Below are 17,542 nucleotides of genomic sequence, written 5' to 3'. Positions count from 1 at the left end.
AATTTAAATTGATCCCGGATGCCCACCAACTCGTATAGTGCTTGATATTTAGTCAAATTAGGTTTTATTTCGAATGCTCTCGGTTAGCTTAGTCAGTAGTATTTATTGTTATTTTATTAATAATTTAAATAATATTTTTATATGTTGCAAGCTTTCGCAAGAAAACGGATCGCTATTTTGTACTTCCGGAATATTGAAATAAAATATTCATTATAAAACTAACACTTTAAATGTAAAGATATTTTAAGTAGATTTTATCTTCTACCATCGAGATATGGATTAAATAAGTAATATCTTTACCCAAAACGAAACATTCCGTAATTAGACTGATTTTTATTGTTTTGTGTAACCAGGATTTTATGTTATACAATAATATTATATAAAGATTTTCTCATCCTATAGTTATTTTAATAGTTAGGAGACTTTTTTCTATTGATATGTACCTTATAGGTGGCAGGTCGATAGGAAATCTTATGCAGTGTTCAGTAGTCTAGGTTTATTTCACAGTATTACTAGATACATTTTATATAATATAGCTTTCTGGTTTAATAAATAATTGGCATCCTTTATTTTCTATTGCAATTAATCGAGAATTCAATAATATTTTGAAATCATGAAATATATTTGCATAGTTTTAGTTGGCTATTAAATGACACAATCATTTCAAAATTCTGTGTGAAAATGGATGACACGAAAAATGAAAATGTCGATTATACATATTTACTGACCTTCAGCACCTCCGTTTGATTGATATTGTATTCGGAATTTTCAAACTGTGTACACTTCATACAATATTTTAATATATTTAAATTTTATAGAAAAACGTCTATATTTTAAAGTATCAAAGTTACTTTTTTGATACAATAATGTCAGAAACAAAATTTAAATGTAATGTTTATAAATATTTTAAGCTCTTGTAAATAGAGGATTGAAAAACTGATAGAGACGGCATATGCATATATATATATTATATCACTGTGTTAGGCTATCGTAAGATATAATGTTTCATTTCACTAACTTGTAATTCTTTCGGATAATGTAAATGTGTCTTTTTGAAATCTGTTCGTGTTCATAGTGGATAATAAAATTCATTAATTTAACATTCCTGTGACTTGATTATGTATTTAGTAATAGATAGATATATTTAAAAGATTACCTATTTTACGCAAATAATTATCTCTTGTATAATTATTTGAAATCTGTTTTTAATTTAATCTTGTAGATTGTACTCGTTGGCCCGAATTTATTGGCACTCGTAATAAATACTTCTAACACAAACGTTTGTCCGTGCAGATTCTATCTAAAAATAAAATAAAATTATTTGTATGATATTCCCAGTGTTCTTGTATATTTATTGTACTTTATTTAGAAATTTATATCACAACAAAGACTCATTTTACGCGTTCCTTAAATGTATTATTACATAAATGAAATGTTAATTAGAGATCTACTATTTAATTAGATACTTAAGTGATTTGTCAAACGGTGTTTTTTCCAACTAAATGTAATCGACAAGTGTCGTTAATTGTAAAATCATGATAACTTTTGTGTCACTATTCTCATGTCGACGTGATGATTACATATTTGAAACAATATATGAATGTACTTAAAATATATCAATAAACTGTATTCATTCGAAATGTTCTTTTTATGTAATTCAAGTCCCTGGGATAAATTTGACTGTTCTAAGGATCAGATATTTTTTGTGGTGAAAATTTTTAGATCAAAAAGTAACGACCATTACGTTATGATTTGATTATAGTAATATAATTGATTTATAATTTAAATACAGAATTATAATACAAAATATTTTATTTGTACCTAGATTATTTACAGCTTACATTAAAATACATAATATTTCCTGTTGCTTAAGAAATATTCATTAAAGTTTATAAATGTTTTGCTCATTACAACTTATTAATTCAATACTAAGATTTTTACGTAAATATTTTAAAGTTAGTAGCTAGAGTAAATACTAAATCATTTTTATGATCAAAAGGCTACATTATTACCTAAATAAAATATATTAGCATCTTATTGGAGTTCCGTCGGGGTTAGTAGGCATCTTTGGCTTGCATACCTTTTTTCTTCCTTCTGCACTGCTCACCATGGTACACGTAAATGTAAAGTATCCGCACGAGGATGACTTTGTATAATAGGTGTGTGAATATTGTTTGCGTATGTTATTATCGCTGTCAAGAGCTCGAGTAACAGACTTTGAAACTGATACATATCTATTATTATCATTTTCCTTCGAACTCTGCAGCGACCTTAAGTTTTTGGGCTTTACATACTTTCCATAAGTCGAAGGATGCGTATATTTTATTTTACCCTTCCCTGGAGTTAAAGTAACGGTTTGTGCTTGAGATGGAAAATCTTTTGATCCTACCACGTAAGTCTTGTCCTTCGATGCAACTGATTTAACACTACCAGTAAATCCAACGGGTATTGTATATCCACCAGTACCTGGAACGCGTTCACCTGGTTGATAAACTCTATTTTCGTCGGGACGTTCTGTATCTCTTTGTATTATTTCTGCATTTTGGTCCTTTAAAGCTCCTAGTATTATGTGTTGAGTGTTGCCCCCAGTTGTTTGTTGTACTTCAAGTCCTTTTCTATTTGTGTTTTGAAGATATTGATGCGTCGGTGAATCTCTTGAATATTCATCATAGTTAGAATATTCATTTTGCTCTACATCACTAGCTTCATTGCCGTCTCCTTCATAACCTACATCAGTATCATATTCAGGCTGAGTTTCGTCTTTGTCAGTGGTAAATTCGTAGTCAGGCATCGATCCGTAATTTGTTTTAAAAGATCTCCTACTACCTAACAATGTAGGTCCATTTGAATACGTGGTGTTGTCTGAGTCCGGTGTATGATGATCTGTGTGAGGATGGCTGGCATACCTGCTTTCAGAATTTTTCATCGATTCATCAATAACATTTTCTGTCGTTGGCATTTCAACGTTTTCTTTAATGGAAGACGATTCAGATAAAGTTGAAGATCCTAATATTGGCGGTTCATAATCCAAAGATTGCGGTGTTTCTGTGATATCCATGTTTATTTTGTCGACATTTATATTTTTCTCTTTTTCATCAAAAACATCGATCTTTTCAAAAGGAAGTCTGTTAGGAAATACTGCATCTTTATCTAAACTTGCTCCTGATTGAGCTGCCCCATTATACGTTATTCCATATTTAAATGTACCGTGTAGCTGTGATTGTGATTGACCAGTTCGACCACTTGATTGTGCTGATGCCATACCCCCACCCGTAAATGGAATTCGTTGAAGATCATGTCTAGATTTATCTTCGTCTTTGTAAGGTGTAAAGCCAATTTGAGCTTGAGACGATGTACTTCCTGGTCCACGTGCTTGTGCATCTGCCATGCCGCCTTTTACACTACCCTGTACTTGTGAGTTTGATGAATGCATTACGCCATTGCTTTGTGACTGTGTTTGTACGGAGCCAGTTTCTGAACCCAACTGAACGTTTGCTTGGGATTTATTATTTTTGCCGCTGCCGGACGCTGAACTCGAAGCTCCTTTTTTACCCCCACTTACTTCACTCTGAGCTTCCTTATTTTCACCAGTAATTTGTGCTTGTGCTTGAAAAGATCCACTTCCTGTGTATGTACCTTGCACGCTTGTTTGCGCTCGACCCTTGTCATTACCACCTTTCGAGGATGCGCTTGCCGTAGTTCCATTTATATTTTGAGCAACATTAGCTTCAGCTTCTGAGTCATCCCCATCAGCGGCGACTGTGTTAGGATCCAAATAATTCTGTGGAACTCCTATTATAAGAAATAAAAATATAAATAAGTATAATTCTTAGTAAAATCTTAAAAGTTATGATTATGTTACTATTATACAAAGTAGTTTTCATCTTTTGAATACTAATTGTGTTTGCCCAGAGGTATTATTGAATATTTGAAGAAACCACATAATTTGCACGTATAGAACATTTTTTAAAACTTGTTTCTATTTTGAAGCTGTGAGCCAAATGGTCTGAACTATTTTGTTTTTATTTCTTTCTATACGGCAATATACATATATTTGAATTTTGCTTACCATTATAATCGGTATTTGGGCCCGTTGGAACCTAAAAAAATATGTTGATTATTATTTAATATTATCAAAATGAGTTTTGAACTAATTTTTCATGGAATATACTTACACCCTGGTTATAAAATCCTTGAGGAGTCTTGCTTTGGTTCATTCCTGATCCAGGGTAGGCGTTGCCTTTACCATATTGTCCTCCAGGAGAGACAGTACCACCTGTTGCGTAGTGACCTCCGGGTATAAGAGTATTTCCAGCATTACCCGTTGCGCCCGGAACATACTGATTGCCTGGTATATACTGTCCTGTACCTCTCGTATCAGTAGGTATATATTGTCCTCCAGGTACAGATGAGCCACGAGAACCAGAAGGCCCATATTGCCCTCCCGGCATAGTGTTGCTGCTTTCTCCAATTGGTCCATATTGACCTCCCGGTACTGTAGAACCACTGCCTCCACCTGGACCATATTGTCCTCCCGGCACCGTAGAACCGCTGCTTCCACCTGGTCCATATTGTCCTCCCGGCACCGTAGTCCCGCTGCCTCCACCTGGTCTATATTGTCCTCCCGGCACTGTAGAACCACTGCTTCCACCTGGACCATACTGTCCTCCCGGAACTGAAGTTCCCGTGCCTCCACCTGGACCATATTGTCCACCCGGCACCGTAGAACCGCCACTTCCACCTGGTCCATATGAGCTTCCCGGCATCGTAGAACCACTGCCACCACCTGGACCGTATTGTCCTCCCGGCATCGTAGAACCACTGCCACCACCTGGACCGTGTTGTCCTCCCGGCACCGTAGAAATACTGCTTCCACCTGGTCCATATTGTCCTCCCGGAACCGAAGGGCCACTGCTTCCATCTTGACCATATTGTCCTCCCGGAACCGAAGGGCCGCTGCTTCCACCCTGACCATATTGTCTTCCCGGCACCGTAGAACCGCTGCTTCTACCTGGTCCATATTGTCCTCCCGGAACCGAAGGACCACTGCTTCTACCTGGACCATATTGTCCTCCCGGCATCGTAGAACCACCGCTTCCACCTGGTCCATATGAGCTTCCCGGCATCGTAGAACCACTGCCTCCACCTTGACCATATTGTCCTCCCGGCATCGTAGAACCACTGCCTCCACCTGGACCATATTGTCCTCCCGGCAGCGTAGAACCACTGCTTCCACCTGGTCCATATTGTCCTCCCGGCACCGTAGAACCACTGCTTCCACCTGGTCCATATTGTCCTCCCGGAGCCGAAGGATCGCTGCTTCCACCTGGTCCATATTGACCTGGCACCGTAGAACCGCTGCTTCCACCTGGTCCATATTGTCCTCTCGGCACCGTAGAACCGCTGCTTCCACCTGGTCCATATTGTCCTCCCGGAACCGAAGGGCCACTGCTTCCACCTGGACCATATTGTCCTCCCGGAACCGAAGGACCACTGCTTCCATCTGGCCCATATTGTCCTCTCGGCACCGTAGAACCGCTGCTTCCACCTGGTCCATATTGTCCTCCCGGAACCGAAGGGCCACTGCTTCCACCTGGACCATATTGTCCTCCCGGAACCGAAGGACCACTGCTTCCATCTGGCCCATATTGTCCTCTCGGAACCGAAGGACCAATGCTTCCACCTGGACCATATTGTCCTCCCGGCACCGTAGAGCCGATACTTCCACCTGGTCCATATTGTCCACCTGGAATCGAAGGACCACTGCTTCCATCTGGACCATATCGTCCTCCCGGCACCGTAGAATCGCCGCTTCCACCTGGTCCATATTGTCCTCCCGGCAACGTAGAACCGCTGCTTCCACCTGGTCCATATTGTCCTCCCGGAACGGAAGGACCACTGTTTCCACCTGGGCCATATTGACCTCCTGGCACCGTTGAACCTATGCTTCCACCTGGTCCATATTGTCCTCCCGGGACCGAAGGACCACTGCTCCTACCTTGACTATATTGTCCTCCCGGCACAGAAGTGCCACCTGGCCCGTATTGATTTCTAGGCACAGAGGCATCCCCTGTACTACCGGGTACATATTGTCCTCCTGGTATGCCAATATTGTTTCCAGTATTAGTAGGTATATACTGTCCACTTGGATAAGTATTCACGCCATATTGACTCCCTGGTGCTAAAGGGCCCCCGGTATTGCCAAGTAGAAATTGGCCCGGCACAGTTGTACTACCAGTTGTTCCTGGTATGTAATGACCACCAGGTTTGTATTGTCCACCAGGTACATTGGTACCGCCACTTACTTCAGGCATATTAGTTCCATATGGAATGGTTGGCGTTCCTTTCACAGCTTCAAAATTATTTGGATACATATTTCCAGTTATTCCGTTATTTGGAATGACACAACAGTACACATTTCCCCCGGGTACTTGATAAGGTCCTGATGCTATAGGCCAGTTTATGTTTGGTGTACCGGATTGCCCTGTTCCGAATCCAACTGGATTTCCAGTTGTCCTAACTGCAGGATAAGTACCACCCGATACTCCATTTCCTACACTAGGAGTAAAATTTGAATCTACTTGTTTAGGATTGTTTGATTCGCCTTGTGTGATTTGATTAGGTGTCTGTCCTGGCCTATAAGTACCAACTTGAGGTACAGAATTGCCTGGACTCGTTGGAATGTCTCCTTGCCGGTGACCTTGATTTGGATTATAATTATCTACACCTGGACCTCTATTCGTTCCTGCGTTGATATTTGGGATATACCCACCTGCATGGGATCCACTGGGTCTAAAACCATTGCTATCTATGCTAGGAGCGTTGCTCTTTTCATTTGCTCCATTAGGTCCTAATCCACTTAAATCTTGCGGATTTCCCCCCATATAATCTGGGTTCCTACCAGGCCCAAAGCCTCCAGAGCCATCATTAGGCCTATATCTATCATCAATACCATGATTGGGATCATACCTATTTGGTAGCCTACTATCTATGCTTCCATTAGGTAAATACCCATTATTTCCAGGAACGGGTCTAAAATTTGCACCTTCATTACCATATGGATAATATCCATTACCTGTTGCACCATTTGGTCTATAATTATTACTTCCTAATGTACCTGGTCCATTTGGCTCTGTTCCGCTAGATTGGACATTTCTATTACCCGGTTTTGCATTTGACCCATGTAATCCTGGCTCTTGTACTAATCCTAGCTCATCTGGAATATTTTGTCCTGGCACGTACCGTTGTCCATCAGTTGGATTGTAACCACCATTTTGAGCAAGAGTTGGCCATGAAGATCCCGAATTTGGGGCGTATCCAATATCTCCAGGCTTATATCCAATAGGACGTTTTAAATTCTCTACTTCATGATTGGACTTGCCATAACAATCGTCACAATTAGGATCGTATAATGATTGACTTTGTGCTTGACCCATGCCGCTATTACCACCTTCAAGAGGAAAAAATGAGTGAAAATTATAAAAGACATCTTATAGTTTTGTTTAGTATTACCCAAAGATCCATGCTGACTTGGCTTTTTTTAGTTTTGTTTATATTTATATATAAAGGAAATGGTCTGATAAAATCGGCATCACGCCGAACGATCTCGTTGTGAGGTAATTTTTATTGTGGTTAATTTTGTGATAATTATGTTATTTTAATTACATCTCTTTATATTAGAAATAAAAAGCACTTAAACTACTGTTATTTGCTTGACCTTTTGTTTTTTAATTTGTTTAGGATTGTTTGTAGTTGCATAAAAACTAATTGAAACACTTTTATAGACAATTGCTTGACGTTGAACCTACTAGAAAATTGGTTCGCACTTACCGTTCAGCTTTTATGTGCTCGAGTCATCAATCGAAGTCTAGCGGTATGATTAGATTTATTGTATCTAGTCAAATCCGGACGGTAAGGGATAAACTTTTATATGGTGTTTATTTGGAGTATCGCAGAAAAGCTAAAAGTAGTAATTAATATGTATGTATTGCTATTAACTTACTGACGCTAGCTCTTGAAGAATCTGCTGCTGACAGAGCTTCAGCTCGGCCTTCATCTTTGCCATTGCCTCTGTCTATTGCCAAATACTGCGATTGAGTTTGTCCTCGATATCTTCCTCTGGGAGTAAAACTTTGACGACGTACTCTGGTTGAAATATCTAATGCGTTTTCTACCTCCTTCCAATCAAAGAAACGGCCAACTAAGATCACTTTATTGCAAAATATTTTTTTCAATTGTGTTTTTTTTTCTATTTGTCTGACCTGTGTCGAAAAAATTAAACATAATATCTTTAATACTTATTGAGTCATTTAATTTTGATTGAACGTTCTCGCTAGCACTCGTTGGTAACGCAGATTCTTTCGAGAAGAAATGGAAAAAACTAAGTAGGTTAATATTAATAATAATTAAAATTAAGTAGGCATATGTATATATTTTAAGGTTACATTTTTTATACACCTTGCATAAAAGAAACGACAACTTTCCACAGTTTTCAGTTTATGTGAATGGATTAGTAATTGTGGTAGTAAATTTTATTTTAGAAACGCTTTCTTAGTCTTATAAAATGATGTATTGACTTCGCCGTGTCTTAAATTTTGTCTTTATTTCTCATGTTAACATATCCGTCACTATTTCTATCAGAATAATAAATATTATACTTGAATGTACGTATATACTTTATATCAATGTATACGTTAATACTAGTATTTTTACATTATTGTTAATATTTATGATATACTGTGGTAATAACCAAACTATATTAATCGAACAAAACCTGCGATTGTTCTGGTACTGAGTTTACGTGTTAGATCGATTCGCGCATATGTAGCATCGGTTACACTAGATCTTTATTGTTTAATATAAGCTGAAAATTACTTGTCTTAAATGTGTTATGTTGGGTCGATTCAAACTTATGTATTTTAATATCACTTTAAACTGAATATATTGCTGTAAATTAATTTCCTATCGGTGATAACATCTTCTTAGATATTATTTTTTCTACTTTACAAAGTAATTATTTTTCTCCTAATCAAATTTCACGTACGGCTGCCAATATTAAAGTACATCCCTGTACGGGAGTTAATGTATGAATTAATAAATATATTCATACATTTTATTTTATTTCTCCATAGAGTACAAAAGTAAGTATCAGCTAAGTACTTACATTATCATATATCTGCGGAGCTTAGTGCCTAAAAAATGTAGATCCTGTACATTGTACATATTATAAATCACAAGTGAATGCGGAAGCACTGGTGCACTCTAATCCCTTTTTCCCAAAATCCGATGATAGTGCAATCGTGAGATCAATGCGGAACCAACATTTTACATTAACTTTGATTGTTCTGACTTTAATCTAGGCCATAATATAGTCATCAGATCATCGATTTATTTGGTCAAGATCACGTTGAACGTTATCGTAAACAGTTGATTATATCAAATATTGATAAAAGCCTTAAAATTATTGTTACACCTATTATAACCCATTACATACATATACATGTATATATTTATAATGTATTGTTATTACTTTGTAAGAGTAGTATATGAAGTACTGAGAATGTCAGTAAAATAATTTTCATCACTAAAACGGGGAAATTATTTTAATTTCGTTTTATCACTTCTTTCGCCTTGACACAATTGTATATAAGAGTTGCTCTAATAATTTAACAAAGTTCATTTAGTAACGTTACAGGTCAAGGAAACAAAAGATAGGTCTTGGTTCTTAACATAATTTTCTTATCGTATTATTTTTATGAGAATATAGAAAGAAATAATTAGGCAACTGTAATGACGACATTATTATGGTTTTAGTACTATTATACGATATCTCGAAGCTTAAAATTTACTTATATAATTATAAATTTATTATAAGAAATTTAAACACATTTGTATTAAAGAACACAACTCAAACTATCGCATCCATTATAATTATAAAGTTGAAGTTCGCTATCGGGCGATGAAAATGACGAAATCAACTACTTTAACTTGTAAGCTTAAGTTACACTACAAGTAACTTTATTGTAAAACATTGATATACCTTCAGTTATTTTTCATTCATCGTTTTATCTTTCCATGATGTATATAATAAAAGCTCAAAAGTCATTGACAAATGAACGACAATAAAAACGCGCTCAAACGACTGGATTTTAATTGATTAATGGTTAAATCGGCAGCGTTTTGAAACGCTTGAACTTTGAATTAAATTAATCCAAAAATGAATTCAATTAAAGTTGGCATTCTTTTAAGTTTCAAAACATTTTCAAGTGTCATTAGTTTTTTTTTATTGAGTACTTTTTCATATAATCGATGCCTATTAAAACTTAATATTATATTAATGCTATTTTAATAAGTAGAACTTATATAATACGTCCAAACGTTTTAGGTCAACGCGTCTAACAGATGATTGAGAGCTCAATCATAAGACATACATATTATTAATTTATTATACGAGATAACCTTAAAGGGATGTATGTCTTCACTCCGAAATTATTATCTTTAAGTAGGTCATATTAAATTGTGTCCATTTTTAAAATCTATGTAACGCATGTTTAATATATGTTTTTTATAATATTAACACGAGTAAAATATTTTAAAAATAATGTATTTACTAATTTTACGATAATCCTTTAATTTTTTTTTATAATTGTGGATATCCTCATTTCTTTAGATTCTATACTGTATACACTATTGGGATTTAATGAATACGCTTTTTTTAATGAAATTTAGCTTTACTTGATTCAAAATGTATTGTTTAATTTATATAATAATAATAATAGTGAATTAGTTATTCAGCTAATTAATATTTATTTTATGTTAATTTAACTTGTACCTACTTAACCCTTAATAAAAGGTAAATTAAAGCGATAATTATTTTTATAAATATGTCTGAAGTAAAAGATATCTTACATATATATATATATATATATATATATGTATAATACTCAATATCAATTGAGTATAGATCTATTAAGTAAGTATATAAAAAAATGTTCTACGGTATTATGACATGGGAATAGTTTAGACATAATTGAATTACGAAAAAAGGACGAAGTATAAAGCATTAATAAATTCAAATTAAACACTTAAGATTTCAATAAAAAGTTAATAAGCATAGAACATAGTATTTCTGTAGAAAAACATTTTAATTTAACACTTATTACTTATGTTGAAAATTGTTTTAAAAATGTACAAATACAATATACGCGAAATTGTATTGTAAAATATATTTTTTAAGATATGACTGAATATAGAAAATTTGTCTCATTTGATGGGATGCTTTGATATCGCTTTGCAATTATAAGTGAAATTTTAATATTCGCCAATGCAATCAATACACAAATATGTACAAAATAAATATTAAAGACAAAAAAATATTAATTATATTACCTTAAAGAATTTTCCGTGAGAAGAAATAAATCGTTTCTCGGTTAAGCCACAGTTATAAGGAATATTTGTTGTTATATGGCCATTTGTACTGATTCGATCACCTTCCAAATTAAATAGCCACAAAAAGCAGTTTTGTGTGCCTGGCTGCTTGCACAGCAAACGCTCCTGAAAGATTTAATTAGTTGTATATTATTATAATTTCGGATTAAAGAACCGAAAATTATTTAAGTTTAGGTGATAAATATGTTTTTTAATATAATTGCTTAAAATTTCAGTTTGATTTTGTTTACCTGAGTTTGCGAGTTCGCGTATGATATGAGAGTTAGTACGAGTATCGACAGCCGGGTCGGGCCGAGCACGCGCGGTGGTCGCATGGCGGCGGACGACGAACAAATTCTGCGGACACTCTGGCGCACCGCCCGCTACCTGACCCTCGAACTGAGATGAACTCAAACAAGATACACAGTTCAGCCACCCAATTTCGGAGATAGTACCCGATCGCTATACTTGCGCATAAGGAAGTAAGATGCAGATAAGACAGTGGTCCAGATTTGCGAAATTAGGCTTCCAAAATCCAAATGTGATAATTCCATTATATATCAGCTATTGCATCATAATTTCAACTTGAACAAAAAAAAATAAAGATTTCATGAAGAAAACGGAAAAAAATTATCCTTGAAATTTATACATCGCTTATTCCTGTATATTCTTAATAAATTTTAAGTTTATAAGAGACAATGGCGAGAACGGAAATATTTGTTATATCCTTGAATAGAGCTTTTGAATATTATATATAGTATATTTTTAGTGTATAAATTACATTACATTGATGGCAGTATTTTTCATAAGTCTTTTAAGTCTAACTACATGGTTAGATAAGATATCGATAATACGATGTCTACTAAGCATCTAGCAGACTAGAGGTAACTACCCTGGTAAGGTGATAAAAGTACTATGCTCTCTCTTGATGCATCGTTTCAGCTTCCTTTGACAGAAAATAAATAAACAAAAAAAAAATGGCTCTCGAAGCTCGATTTGAATTTTCATCTAAACCGTTTATTTAAAACTGTTTAATTTATTTCTACATCTTGACTCGTGAGTTCTTTGGACACTGAATTGGTCTATATATTCTACTCGGTGTTTAGTAGGTATGATAAATTAATTTAGATTAAACACTTTTGCCTTTAAAAGTAGTTATTGATGTAGACAAATCGAAACAATTTAATATTCATCATACATCATACATTTGTTTCCAATCGTCCTTCTTACTCTCTACTTTAGTCTTGATTTATTACTTTATCATAAATTTTGATGCGATAGAATTATAACAAGACAGCAACAAGGAATACTGTGGTTTAAATAAATAAAAGTCATTTATATATATTTTTTATTAAAAACTATATCAACGAGTATAAAGCTGATAAAATGGTGTCAAAAGGGTCTACGATCGTTGAATCTGCCGTTTAATACAGCGATATAAATCACAAAATATGAGAAAAATTTCATGACATAAATACCTATGTATAAATTTTCGCTGTAAAGTTTTATTTTGAGAAAAAATATTGCATTTTCTTGTGCTCATTACATTAATATCACCAAAACTATGACGCATTATTATTCCTTTAAACTACATTTATTACTATTCGTACAAATTGTGAACCTTATTGGAGTAAAGTTGACTAAAGCTTACAAATTACTCAAGAAAATTGATTTCATATTGCAAAATAAGCTGTAAGTTTTTACTTGAGCAAATATCCAGTGAATGAACTTCTTACAATCTAGTTATTTCTGAACTAACGTTTGGATCTTTTTTTTTGTAAGAATGTGCGGGGTAAATAAAACGCTGTGTGTAATAGTTTGTGTGAGATTCGACAGGGCTTTTTGTAGGTCCCATACGACGATAATATTCTACCGAGTCACCACAGTCGCAAGCTAATCTACTTTCAGATCCACTGCTTTCTAATTGGTATTTAGGTACCACGATCAAACTTTCCGTAGACTTAGTTGGGGGGCAATGACTTTGGCTTCTTCCATAAACGTAATGATGGGGCGTTCCGTTTTGCCTGTGTGTGTGCTTCTCTTGAGTGTGGTGCTGGTACTCATGATGAGTTTGCCCACTGCGACCGCTGTGGCTGCGACCATGACTTTTAGATCTATTCGTATGTTTGACTGTTGTGTCTAAATAACCATAACCAAAGCCATATCCTCCAATAGCTTTTGTTGCTAAATTATCCCACGACTTTGGTTTAACATGTTGGTGAGAGCTCTGGTACTGAATTTTCGGCGAGGATTTTGCTTCAGAACGGTCGTTGTCCCAGAAGAGAGTATCACTGCTGAGTGAAGTGCTATAACTTGAGGCTGAATTATCACATGGTACTGTATTATTGCTCGTCGCGTATGACTGTAAGCTGCACTGACTAGTTTGTGTTGATTCCGTAGTAAGGTAACGATACCTATTGGAACATTGACCTGAGCTACAAACTTTCTTAGAGTGAGTGTGCGGGCAAGCATCTGGTTTCTGTGTAGATTTATCGACTTGATGATATTTTTCTTTTCTTTTATGCTCTTTAGAAGATTCCTTCTTACGGCGCACTTTCTTTCTAGAATTAGGTACGCAGTGAGGATCACAACAAGGGCTAGCAAGGTCGTAGGCTTCAAGACTATTTGCATCCTGATTATTGTATGCGGGCATGCAAGGTGCACAGCCGTGACTGTGACTATTTCTGTGTGTCTTCGTATGTTTTCCATTCGCTGGCTTGTAAGCTTCAGAAACACGATGACATTCACTTGATGTCTTAACTACGTAATGGTGGCAATCTCGCCTATTTCTTGGCGAACCTACGGTTATGACGAAACCACCTGTATGTAAATTTGGTTGTATAATACACGCACCATACCGTGGGTCCAAATATTGGTACATGAACACGTTTGGTTGAGGCGGCTTAGCAATAGTTACGTTCTCACTAGATAGAGTAGGCCGACAATAAACACTATTAATATTGTCATTGACATTATTTTCTTCGGAATCTGAGATGATGTCCGACGGAGAAGACTTTTTCTTCTGAGAAGGCAAGCTGTGCGTTTTCCAATTAGAGTCAAAAACATGTCTCTCACGGACGCTGAGTTGCTCAAGTTCTCTCATTTTTGATTGCAAAGTACGCTGAATGTTAATATATTTCAGATGAAGTTCCACTTTGCGTACACAATCTTCAAAAATAACAACGATTCGCATGCGAGAGTCACAACCATTGATGGCAGTGACTATGGTTGTATGATCTGCGCGTTCTACGTCTGTGCCGTTAATGGAAAGAATGACATCACCCTCGCGCATTCCTGCTGCAGCAGCCGGTCCATCTAGCTCTACATGGTCCACGTAAGTTATAACTTCTATCTCCTGTTCCTGAAGAAAGAAGATTATTTAATAAACATGTTTTCCATATTATTATTTAGTGTAAAGTATATTACGGCGTATTCGGTGTATCGGTTATGTTTAGTTTAGTTTATCACGATAATTGCCACGCACAGCAATATTTTTAATATAACCAACATAATATAAAAATAGTGTCGCATTGCTTGCTTTAAAATTCAACTGTTAAGCTCGCACCGGAATCATATTGAAATGTATTTCAGGCACAAACCTTTTTGTAATGAATGCCGTAACTCTGCAACGTAAAGCCGTAGCTTCCATTTTTCTTTTCGACAATGATAGTACGACGCCTACAATCTTCCTCTGACTTTGTTCCAGCTCTTTCTGATTTAATCGATTCTCGAATCTAAAATATCACAATTGATTAAAAAATCTTACAAGAAATGACACGTTATCTTAGTATTACTTGATCCATTTTCGTGTTCTAGAGAAATCTTTACTTAAGACTAGCTTTGGCGCGCAACTATAAGCACACATGTCAACAGCCTTGGAAAGGTCATCGACATGTGATACTTTTTTTAAAAATCAGCAAATTCACGTTTTACTTATTGCCTTTATTTGTATTGACTTGTTGGGATTTAATGACAACATTTTTTATTATTCTAAAACAAATGTTCTTTAATAATAAAAAAAATATGATAATAATATTTTAATAAATACTTATCAATTATCATGTAATATTTGATATACGAACTTACAGAGTTGTCGAGCGAGTCTTCCTTAGATTCGGTGCTAAGATGTTTCTTGCCATTGCTCAAACTGCTCGGGCATCGCTCATTAAGCTTAGGCGAGCTCATCGTCGGGTTAATGCAGGCCCAGGAGACACTTTCAACACCATTTCACTCAAATATTAGAGTTTGGTACCAAACATGTCCCAACGTGTAGTTTAAGCAAGCGCAATACGGCTATTTTGCTTCAAGTCTACGTGAGTTTTTGGTTGGGAGCGACAAATCATTAACGCGGCCACGCATGCGTTGGTTTTGTACATGCGGTTTGAGACTCTCTTTTAAAAGCCTTTGTTCTCGTCGATTTTATATGTAATTCTTTTATAATATGTTTTCGATATTTATTCAAGCTCTGATTTACTTGATAAATATTATTATGAATGTTTAATTTTCCTACACACTAAATATTGTCAGACTGATCCGATGATAACATTTTTTTAACATTTCGTTTTTTAATAAAAGAAACGACATAAAATGTTTAAATATTTTTTATATGTATAATAAGCATCTATCTACCATCATGTAACATACATATATTATTACATTTTGATTTCACTTTGGTACTTTACAATTAATATTCCTATCGGATTAGGTAGAATGAAATACAGTATTCACTTTAGCATAACTTACAACTGACATATTCGGAATTGGAACTGGTATTTTAGATAGGTTTTTATTGAGGGTTACAAGGGGAGGCAATGCGATAGATTGCACGCCTGCCTCGGAGGGGATGACAGCTGCTCCCTTTATAATTTCAACTGGCCTTTCCGAAACGTCCCTTTTCGTTTTTTCAACATTTGTATGTTCATTAATAGGAGGGTTAGATTTTCCTTAAAATAAAGTTAAAGTTTATTAGTTACTGAACTTTTGAAAATATATATTTATTACAACTACAGGTTTATTTAACTAATAGCGTTTCGATGATAAATTATTATTAATTAATAATTGTAGTTTTTTACCTGAAACCAATTGTCTGAGTGCTGCCCACGGTACAGTATTATTGATAATAGGTGCAACACCAACCATTTTCTCTGCCGTTACATTTGTTAGTAAAGGGTCGTGAATCGCATTCAAATCTATATTAGATCCATTTTTATGATAAAACGTGATCGCCTCCTGATGACCACTGGAATATTACAACATTTGTTCATTCAAATATTATAATAACATAAAATGTCACAGTTTCCATCATTTTATTTTGTAGTTGCTTGTAAATTTCTCAATACTGGGCTAACGCCTATGCTCCCTTTGAGGCAAATGTTTGAAGCGTATTGTACCTCGTAGCTTGAATGTGGATACACATGTGGCAGATTGTCATGAGATGTCTGCAGTTTTCTTTCCTATGTTTTCCATTACCACCAAATACTATTATTATATTTATAAACACAAATTAAACACATGATATGTCTGTGATGCTTGCTGGGTTTGAACCTGCAATATTCAGTTAAGATTCATGAGCTCTAACTGCTTTGTCATCTTGGCCTTGACAGATTTAAACTTACGTATTTGAATCAGAAGTTTCATTAGTCTGGTTCGTAAGTATTCCAACTTGGTACACTGTTGCACGCACGACGTACCTGCATAATTATTATTAATTAAATTTGTTGCACAACTATTTGATATTATTTAAAGAAGAATATACGTAAAATACTTACATATCTTTAGGTGATGTTATATTCGTTTGAAAATCCTCATGTTCAGTACAAAGAACAACAGTCAAACACGACAATACAATCAAATACACCTAAAAAATAATGATGTAGTTTTATCAATACATAAATTTTATATACGTTTTACTCGTTGGAATATATTTTATTGTTGCAAAATTACATTAATTAATATTAACATCATTTAGTATTTTCAAAAATTTAAAAGTTTTTTATATAACTTACACGAAGAACCATCATGATCGCTTTATGTACAAAGTATGAGTTACCAATGTACATATGAAGATGTACTACAGAAATCTGTTATACAAGAAATATATTTTTGCTTTATATAC

At 35.1% G+C, this 17,542-nt stretch overlaps 3 protein-coding genes across 11 annotated transcripts; all 3 read right to left on the bottom strand.

Moving 5' to 3' along the window:
• Window positions 1-1,809: 1,809 nt before the first annotated feature.
• On the bottom strand, window positions 1,810-11,792 carry LOC113402105 (collagen alpha-1(I) chain). 9 transcript variants are annotated; one of them, XM_064220413.1, is made up of 9 exons: window positions 11,679-11,792; window positions 11,389-11,553; window positions 8,003-8,261; window positions 5,012-7,450; window positions 4,877-4,921; window positions 4,787-4,831; window positions 4,176-4,651; window positions 4,070-4,100; window positions 1,810-3,792 (listed from the first exon to the last, which is right to left on the bottom strand). In XM_064220413.1, exons 1-9 carry the CDS (start codon window positions 11,760-11,762, stop codon window positions 2,027-2,029), a joined length of 5,310 nt encoding a protein of 1,769 aa, XP_064076483.1. In that variant the 5' UTR covers window positions 11,763-11,792; the 3' UTR covers window positions 1,810-2,026. The 9 variants fall into 9 exon arrangements, with proteins under 9 accessions (XP_064076483.1, XP_064076487.1, XP_064076485.1 ...); XM_064220417.1 differs by lacking the exon at window positions 4,787-4,831 and having other exon boundaries at window positions 4,176-4,561; window positions 4,607-4,651; XM_064220415.1 differs by lacking the exon at window positions 4,787-4,831.
• A 988-nt stretch (window positions 11,793-12,780) lies between these two features.
• On the bottom strand, window positions 12,781-15,950 carry LOC113402129 (uncharacterized). The gene is made up of 3 exons (XM_026642282.2): window positions 15,514-15,950; window positions 15,027-15,161; window positions 12,781-14,788 (listed from the first exon to the last, which is right to left on the bottom strand). Exons 1-3 carry the CDS (start codon window positions 15,610-15,612, stop codon window positions 13,160-13,162), a joined length of 1,863 nt encoding a protein of 620 aa, XP_026498067.1. The 5' UTR covers window positions 15,613-15,950; the 3' UTR covers window positions 12,781-13,159.
• Window positions 15,951-16,051: 101 nt separating this feature from the next.
• Window positions 16,052-17,502, bottom strand: LOC113401883 (uncharacterized). Its single transcript, XM_026641962.2, has 5 exons — window positions 17,433-17,502; window positions 17,196-17,284; window positions 17,043-17,117; window positions 16,500-16,666; window positions 16,052-16,370 (listed from the first exon to the last, which is right to left on the bottom strand). The coding sequence occupies exons 1-5, from the start codon at window positions 17,484-17,486 to the stop codon at window positions 16,129-16,131; spliced, it is 627 nt and encodes a 208-aa protein (XP_026497747.2). The 5' UTR covers window positions 17,487-17,502; the 3' UTR covers window positions 16,052-16,128.
• Between the last annotated feature and the right edge of the window lie 40 nt (window positions 17,503-17,542).

Source organism: Vanessa tameamea, chromosome Z (genome assembly GCF_037043105.1).
Source record: "Vanessa tameamea isolate UH-Manoa-2023 chromosome Z, ilVanTame1 primary haplotype, whole genome shotgun sequence".
In the NCBI taxonomy this organism is placed as follows: Eukaryota; Metazoa; Arthropoda; class Insecta; order Lepidoptera; family Nymphalidae; genus Vanessa; species Vanessa tameamea.
Note: the sequence above shows the minus strand (reverse complement) of the source record. Positions and strands in the feature narration are given on the sequence as shown.

Coding starts and splice junctions, on each gene's coding strand:
- LOC113402105 (XM_064220411.1), bottom strand. CDS start 11,762: ATGCGACCACCGCGCGTGCTCGGCCCGACCCGGCTGTCGATACTCGTA. Junction 7,451..8,002: donor TTCTTCAAGAGCTAGCGTCA/GTAAGTTAATAG, acceptor TTCCTCTTGAAG/GTGGTAATAGCGGCATGGGT. Junction 4,101..4,175: donor AAGGATTTTATAACCAGGGT/GTAAGTATATTC, acceptor ATATTTTTTTAG/GTTCCAACGGGCCCAAATAC.
- LOC113402129 (XM_026642282.2), bottom strand. CDS start 15,612: ATGAGCTCGCCTAAGCTTAATGAGCGATGCCCGAGCAGTTTGAGCAAT. Junction 15,162..15,513: donor AAGACTCGCTCGACAACTCT/GTAAGTTCGTAT, acceptor GTGATATTTTAG/ATTCGAGAATCGATTAAATC. Junction 14,789..15,026: donor ACGGCATTCATTACAAAAAG/GTTTGTGCCTGA, acceptor TTCTTTCTTCAG/GAACAGGAGATAGAAGTTAT.
- LOC113401883 (XM_026641962.2), bottom strand. CDS start 17,486: ATGTACATTGGTAACTCATACTTTGTACATAAAGCGATCATGATGGTT. Junction 17,285..17,432: donor CGATCATGATGGTTCTTCGT/GTAAGTTATATA, acceptor ATTATTTTTTAG/GTGTATTTGATTGTATTGTC. Junction 17,118..17,195: donor ATAACATCACCTAAAGATAT/GTAAGTATTTTA, acceptor ATAATTATGCAG/GTACGTCGTGCGTGCAACAG.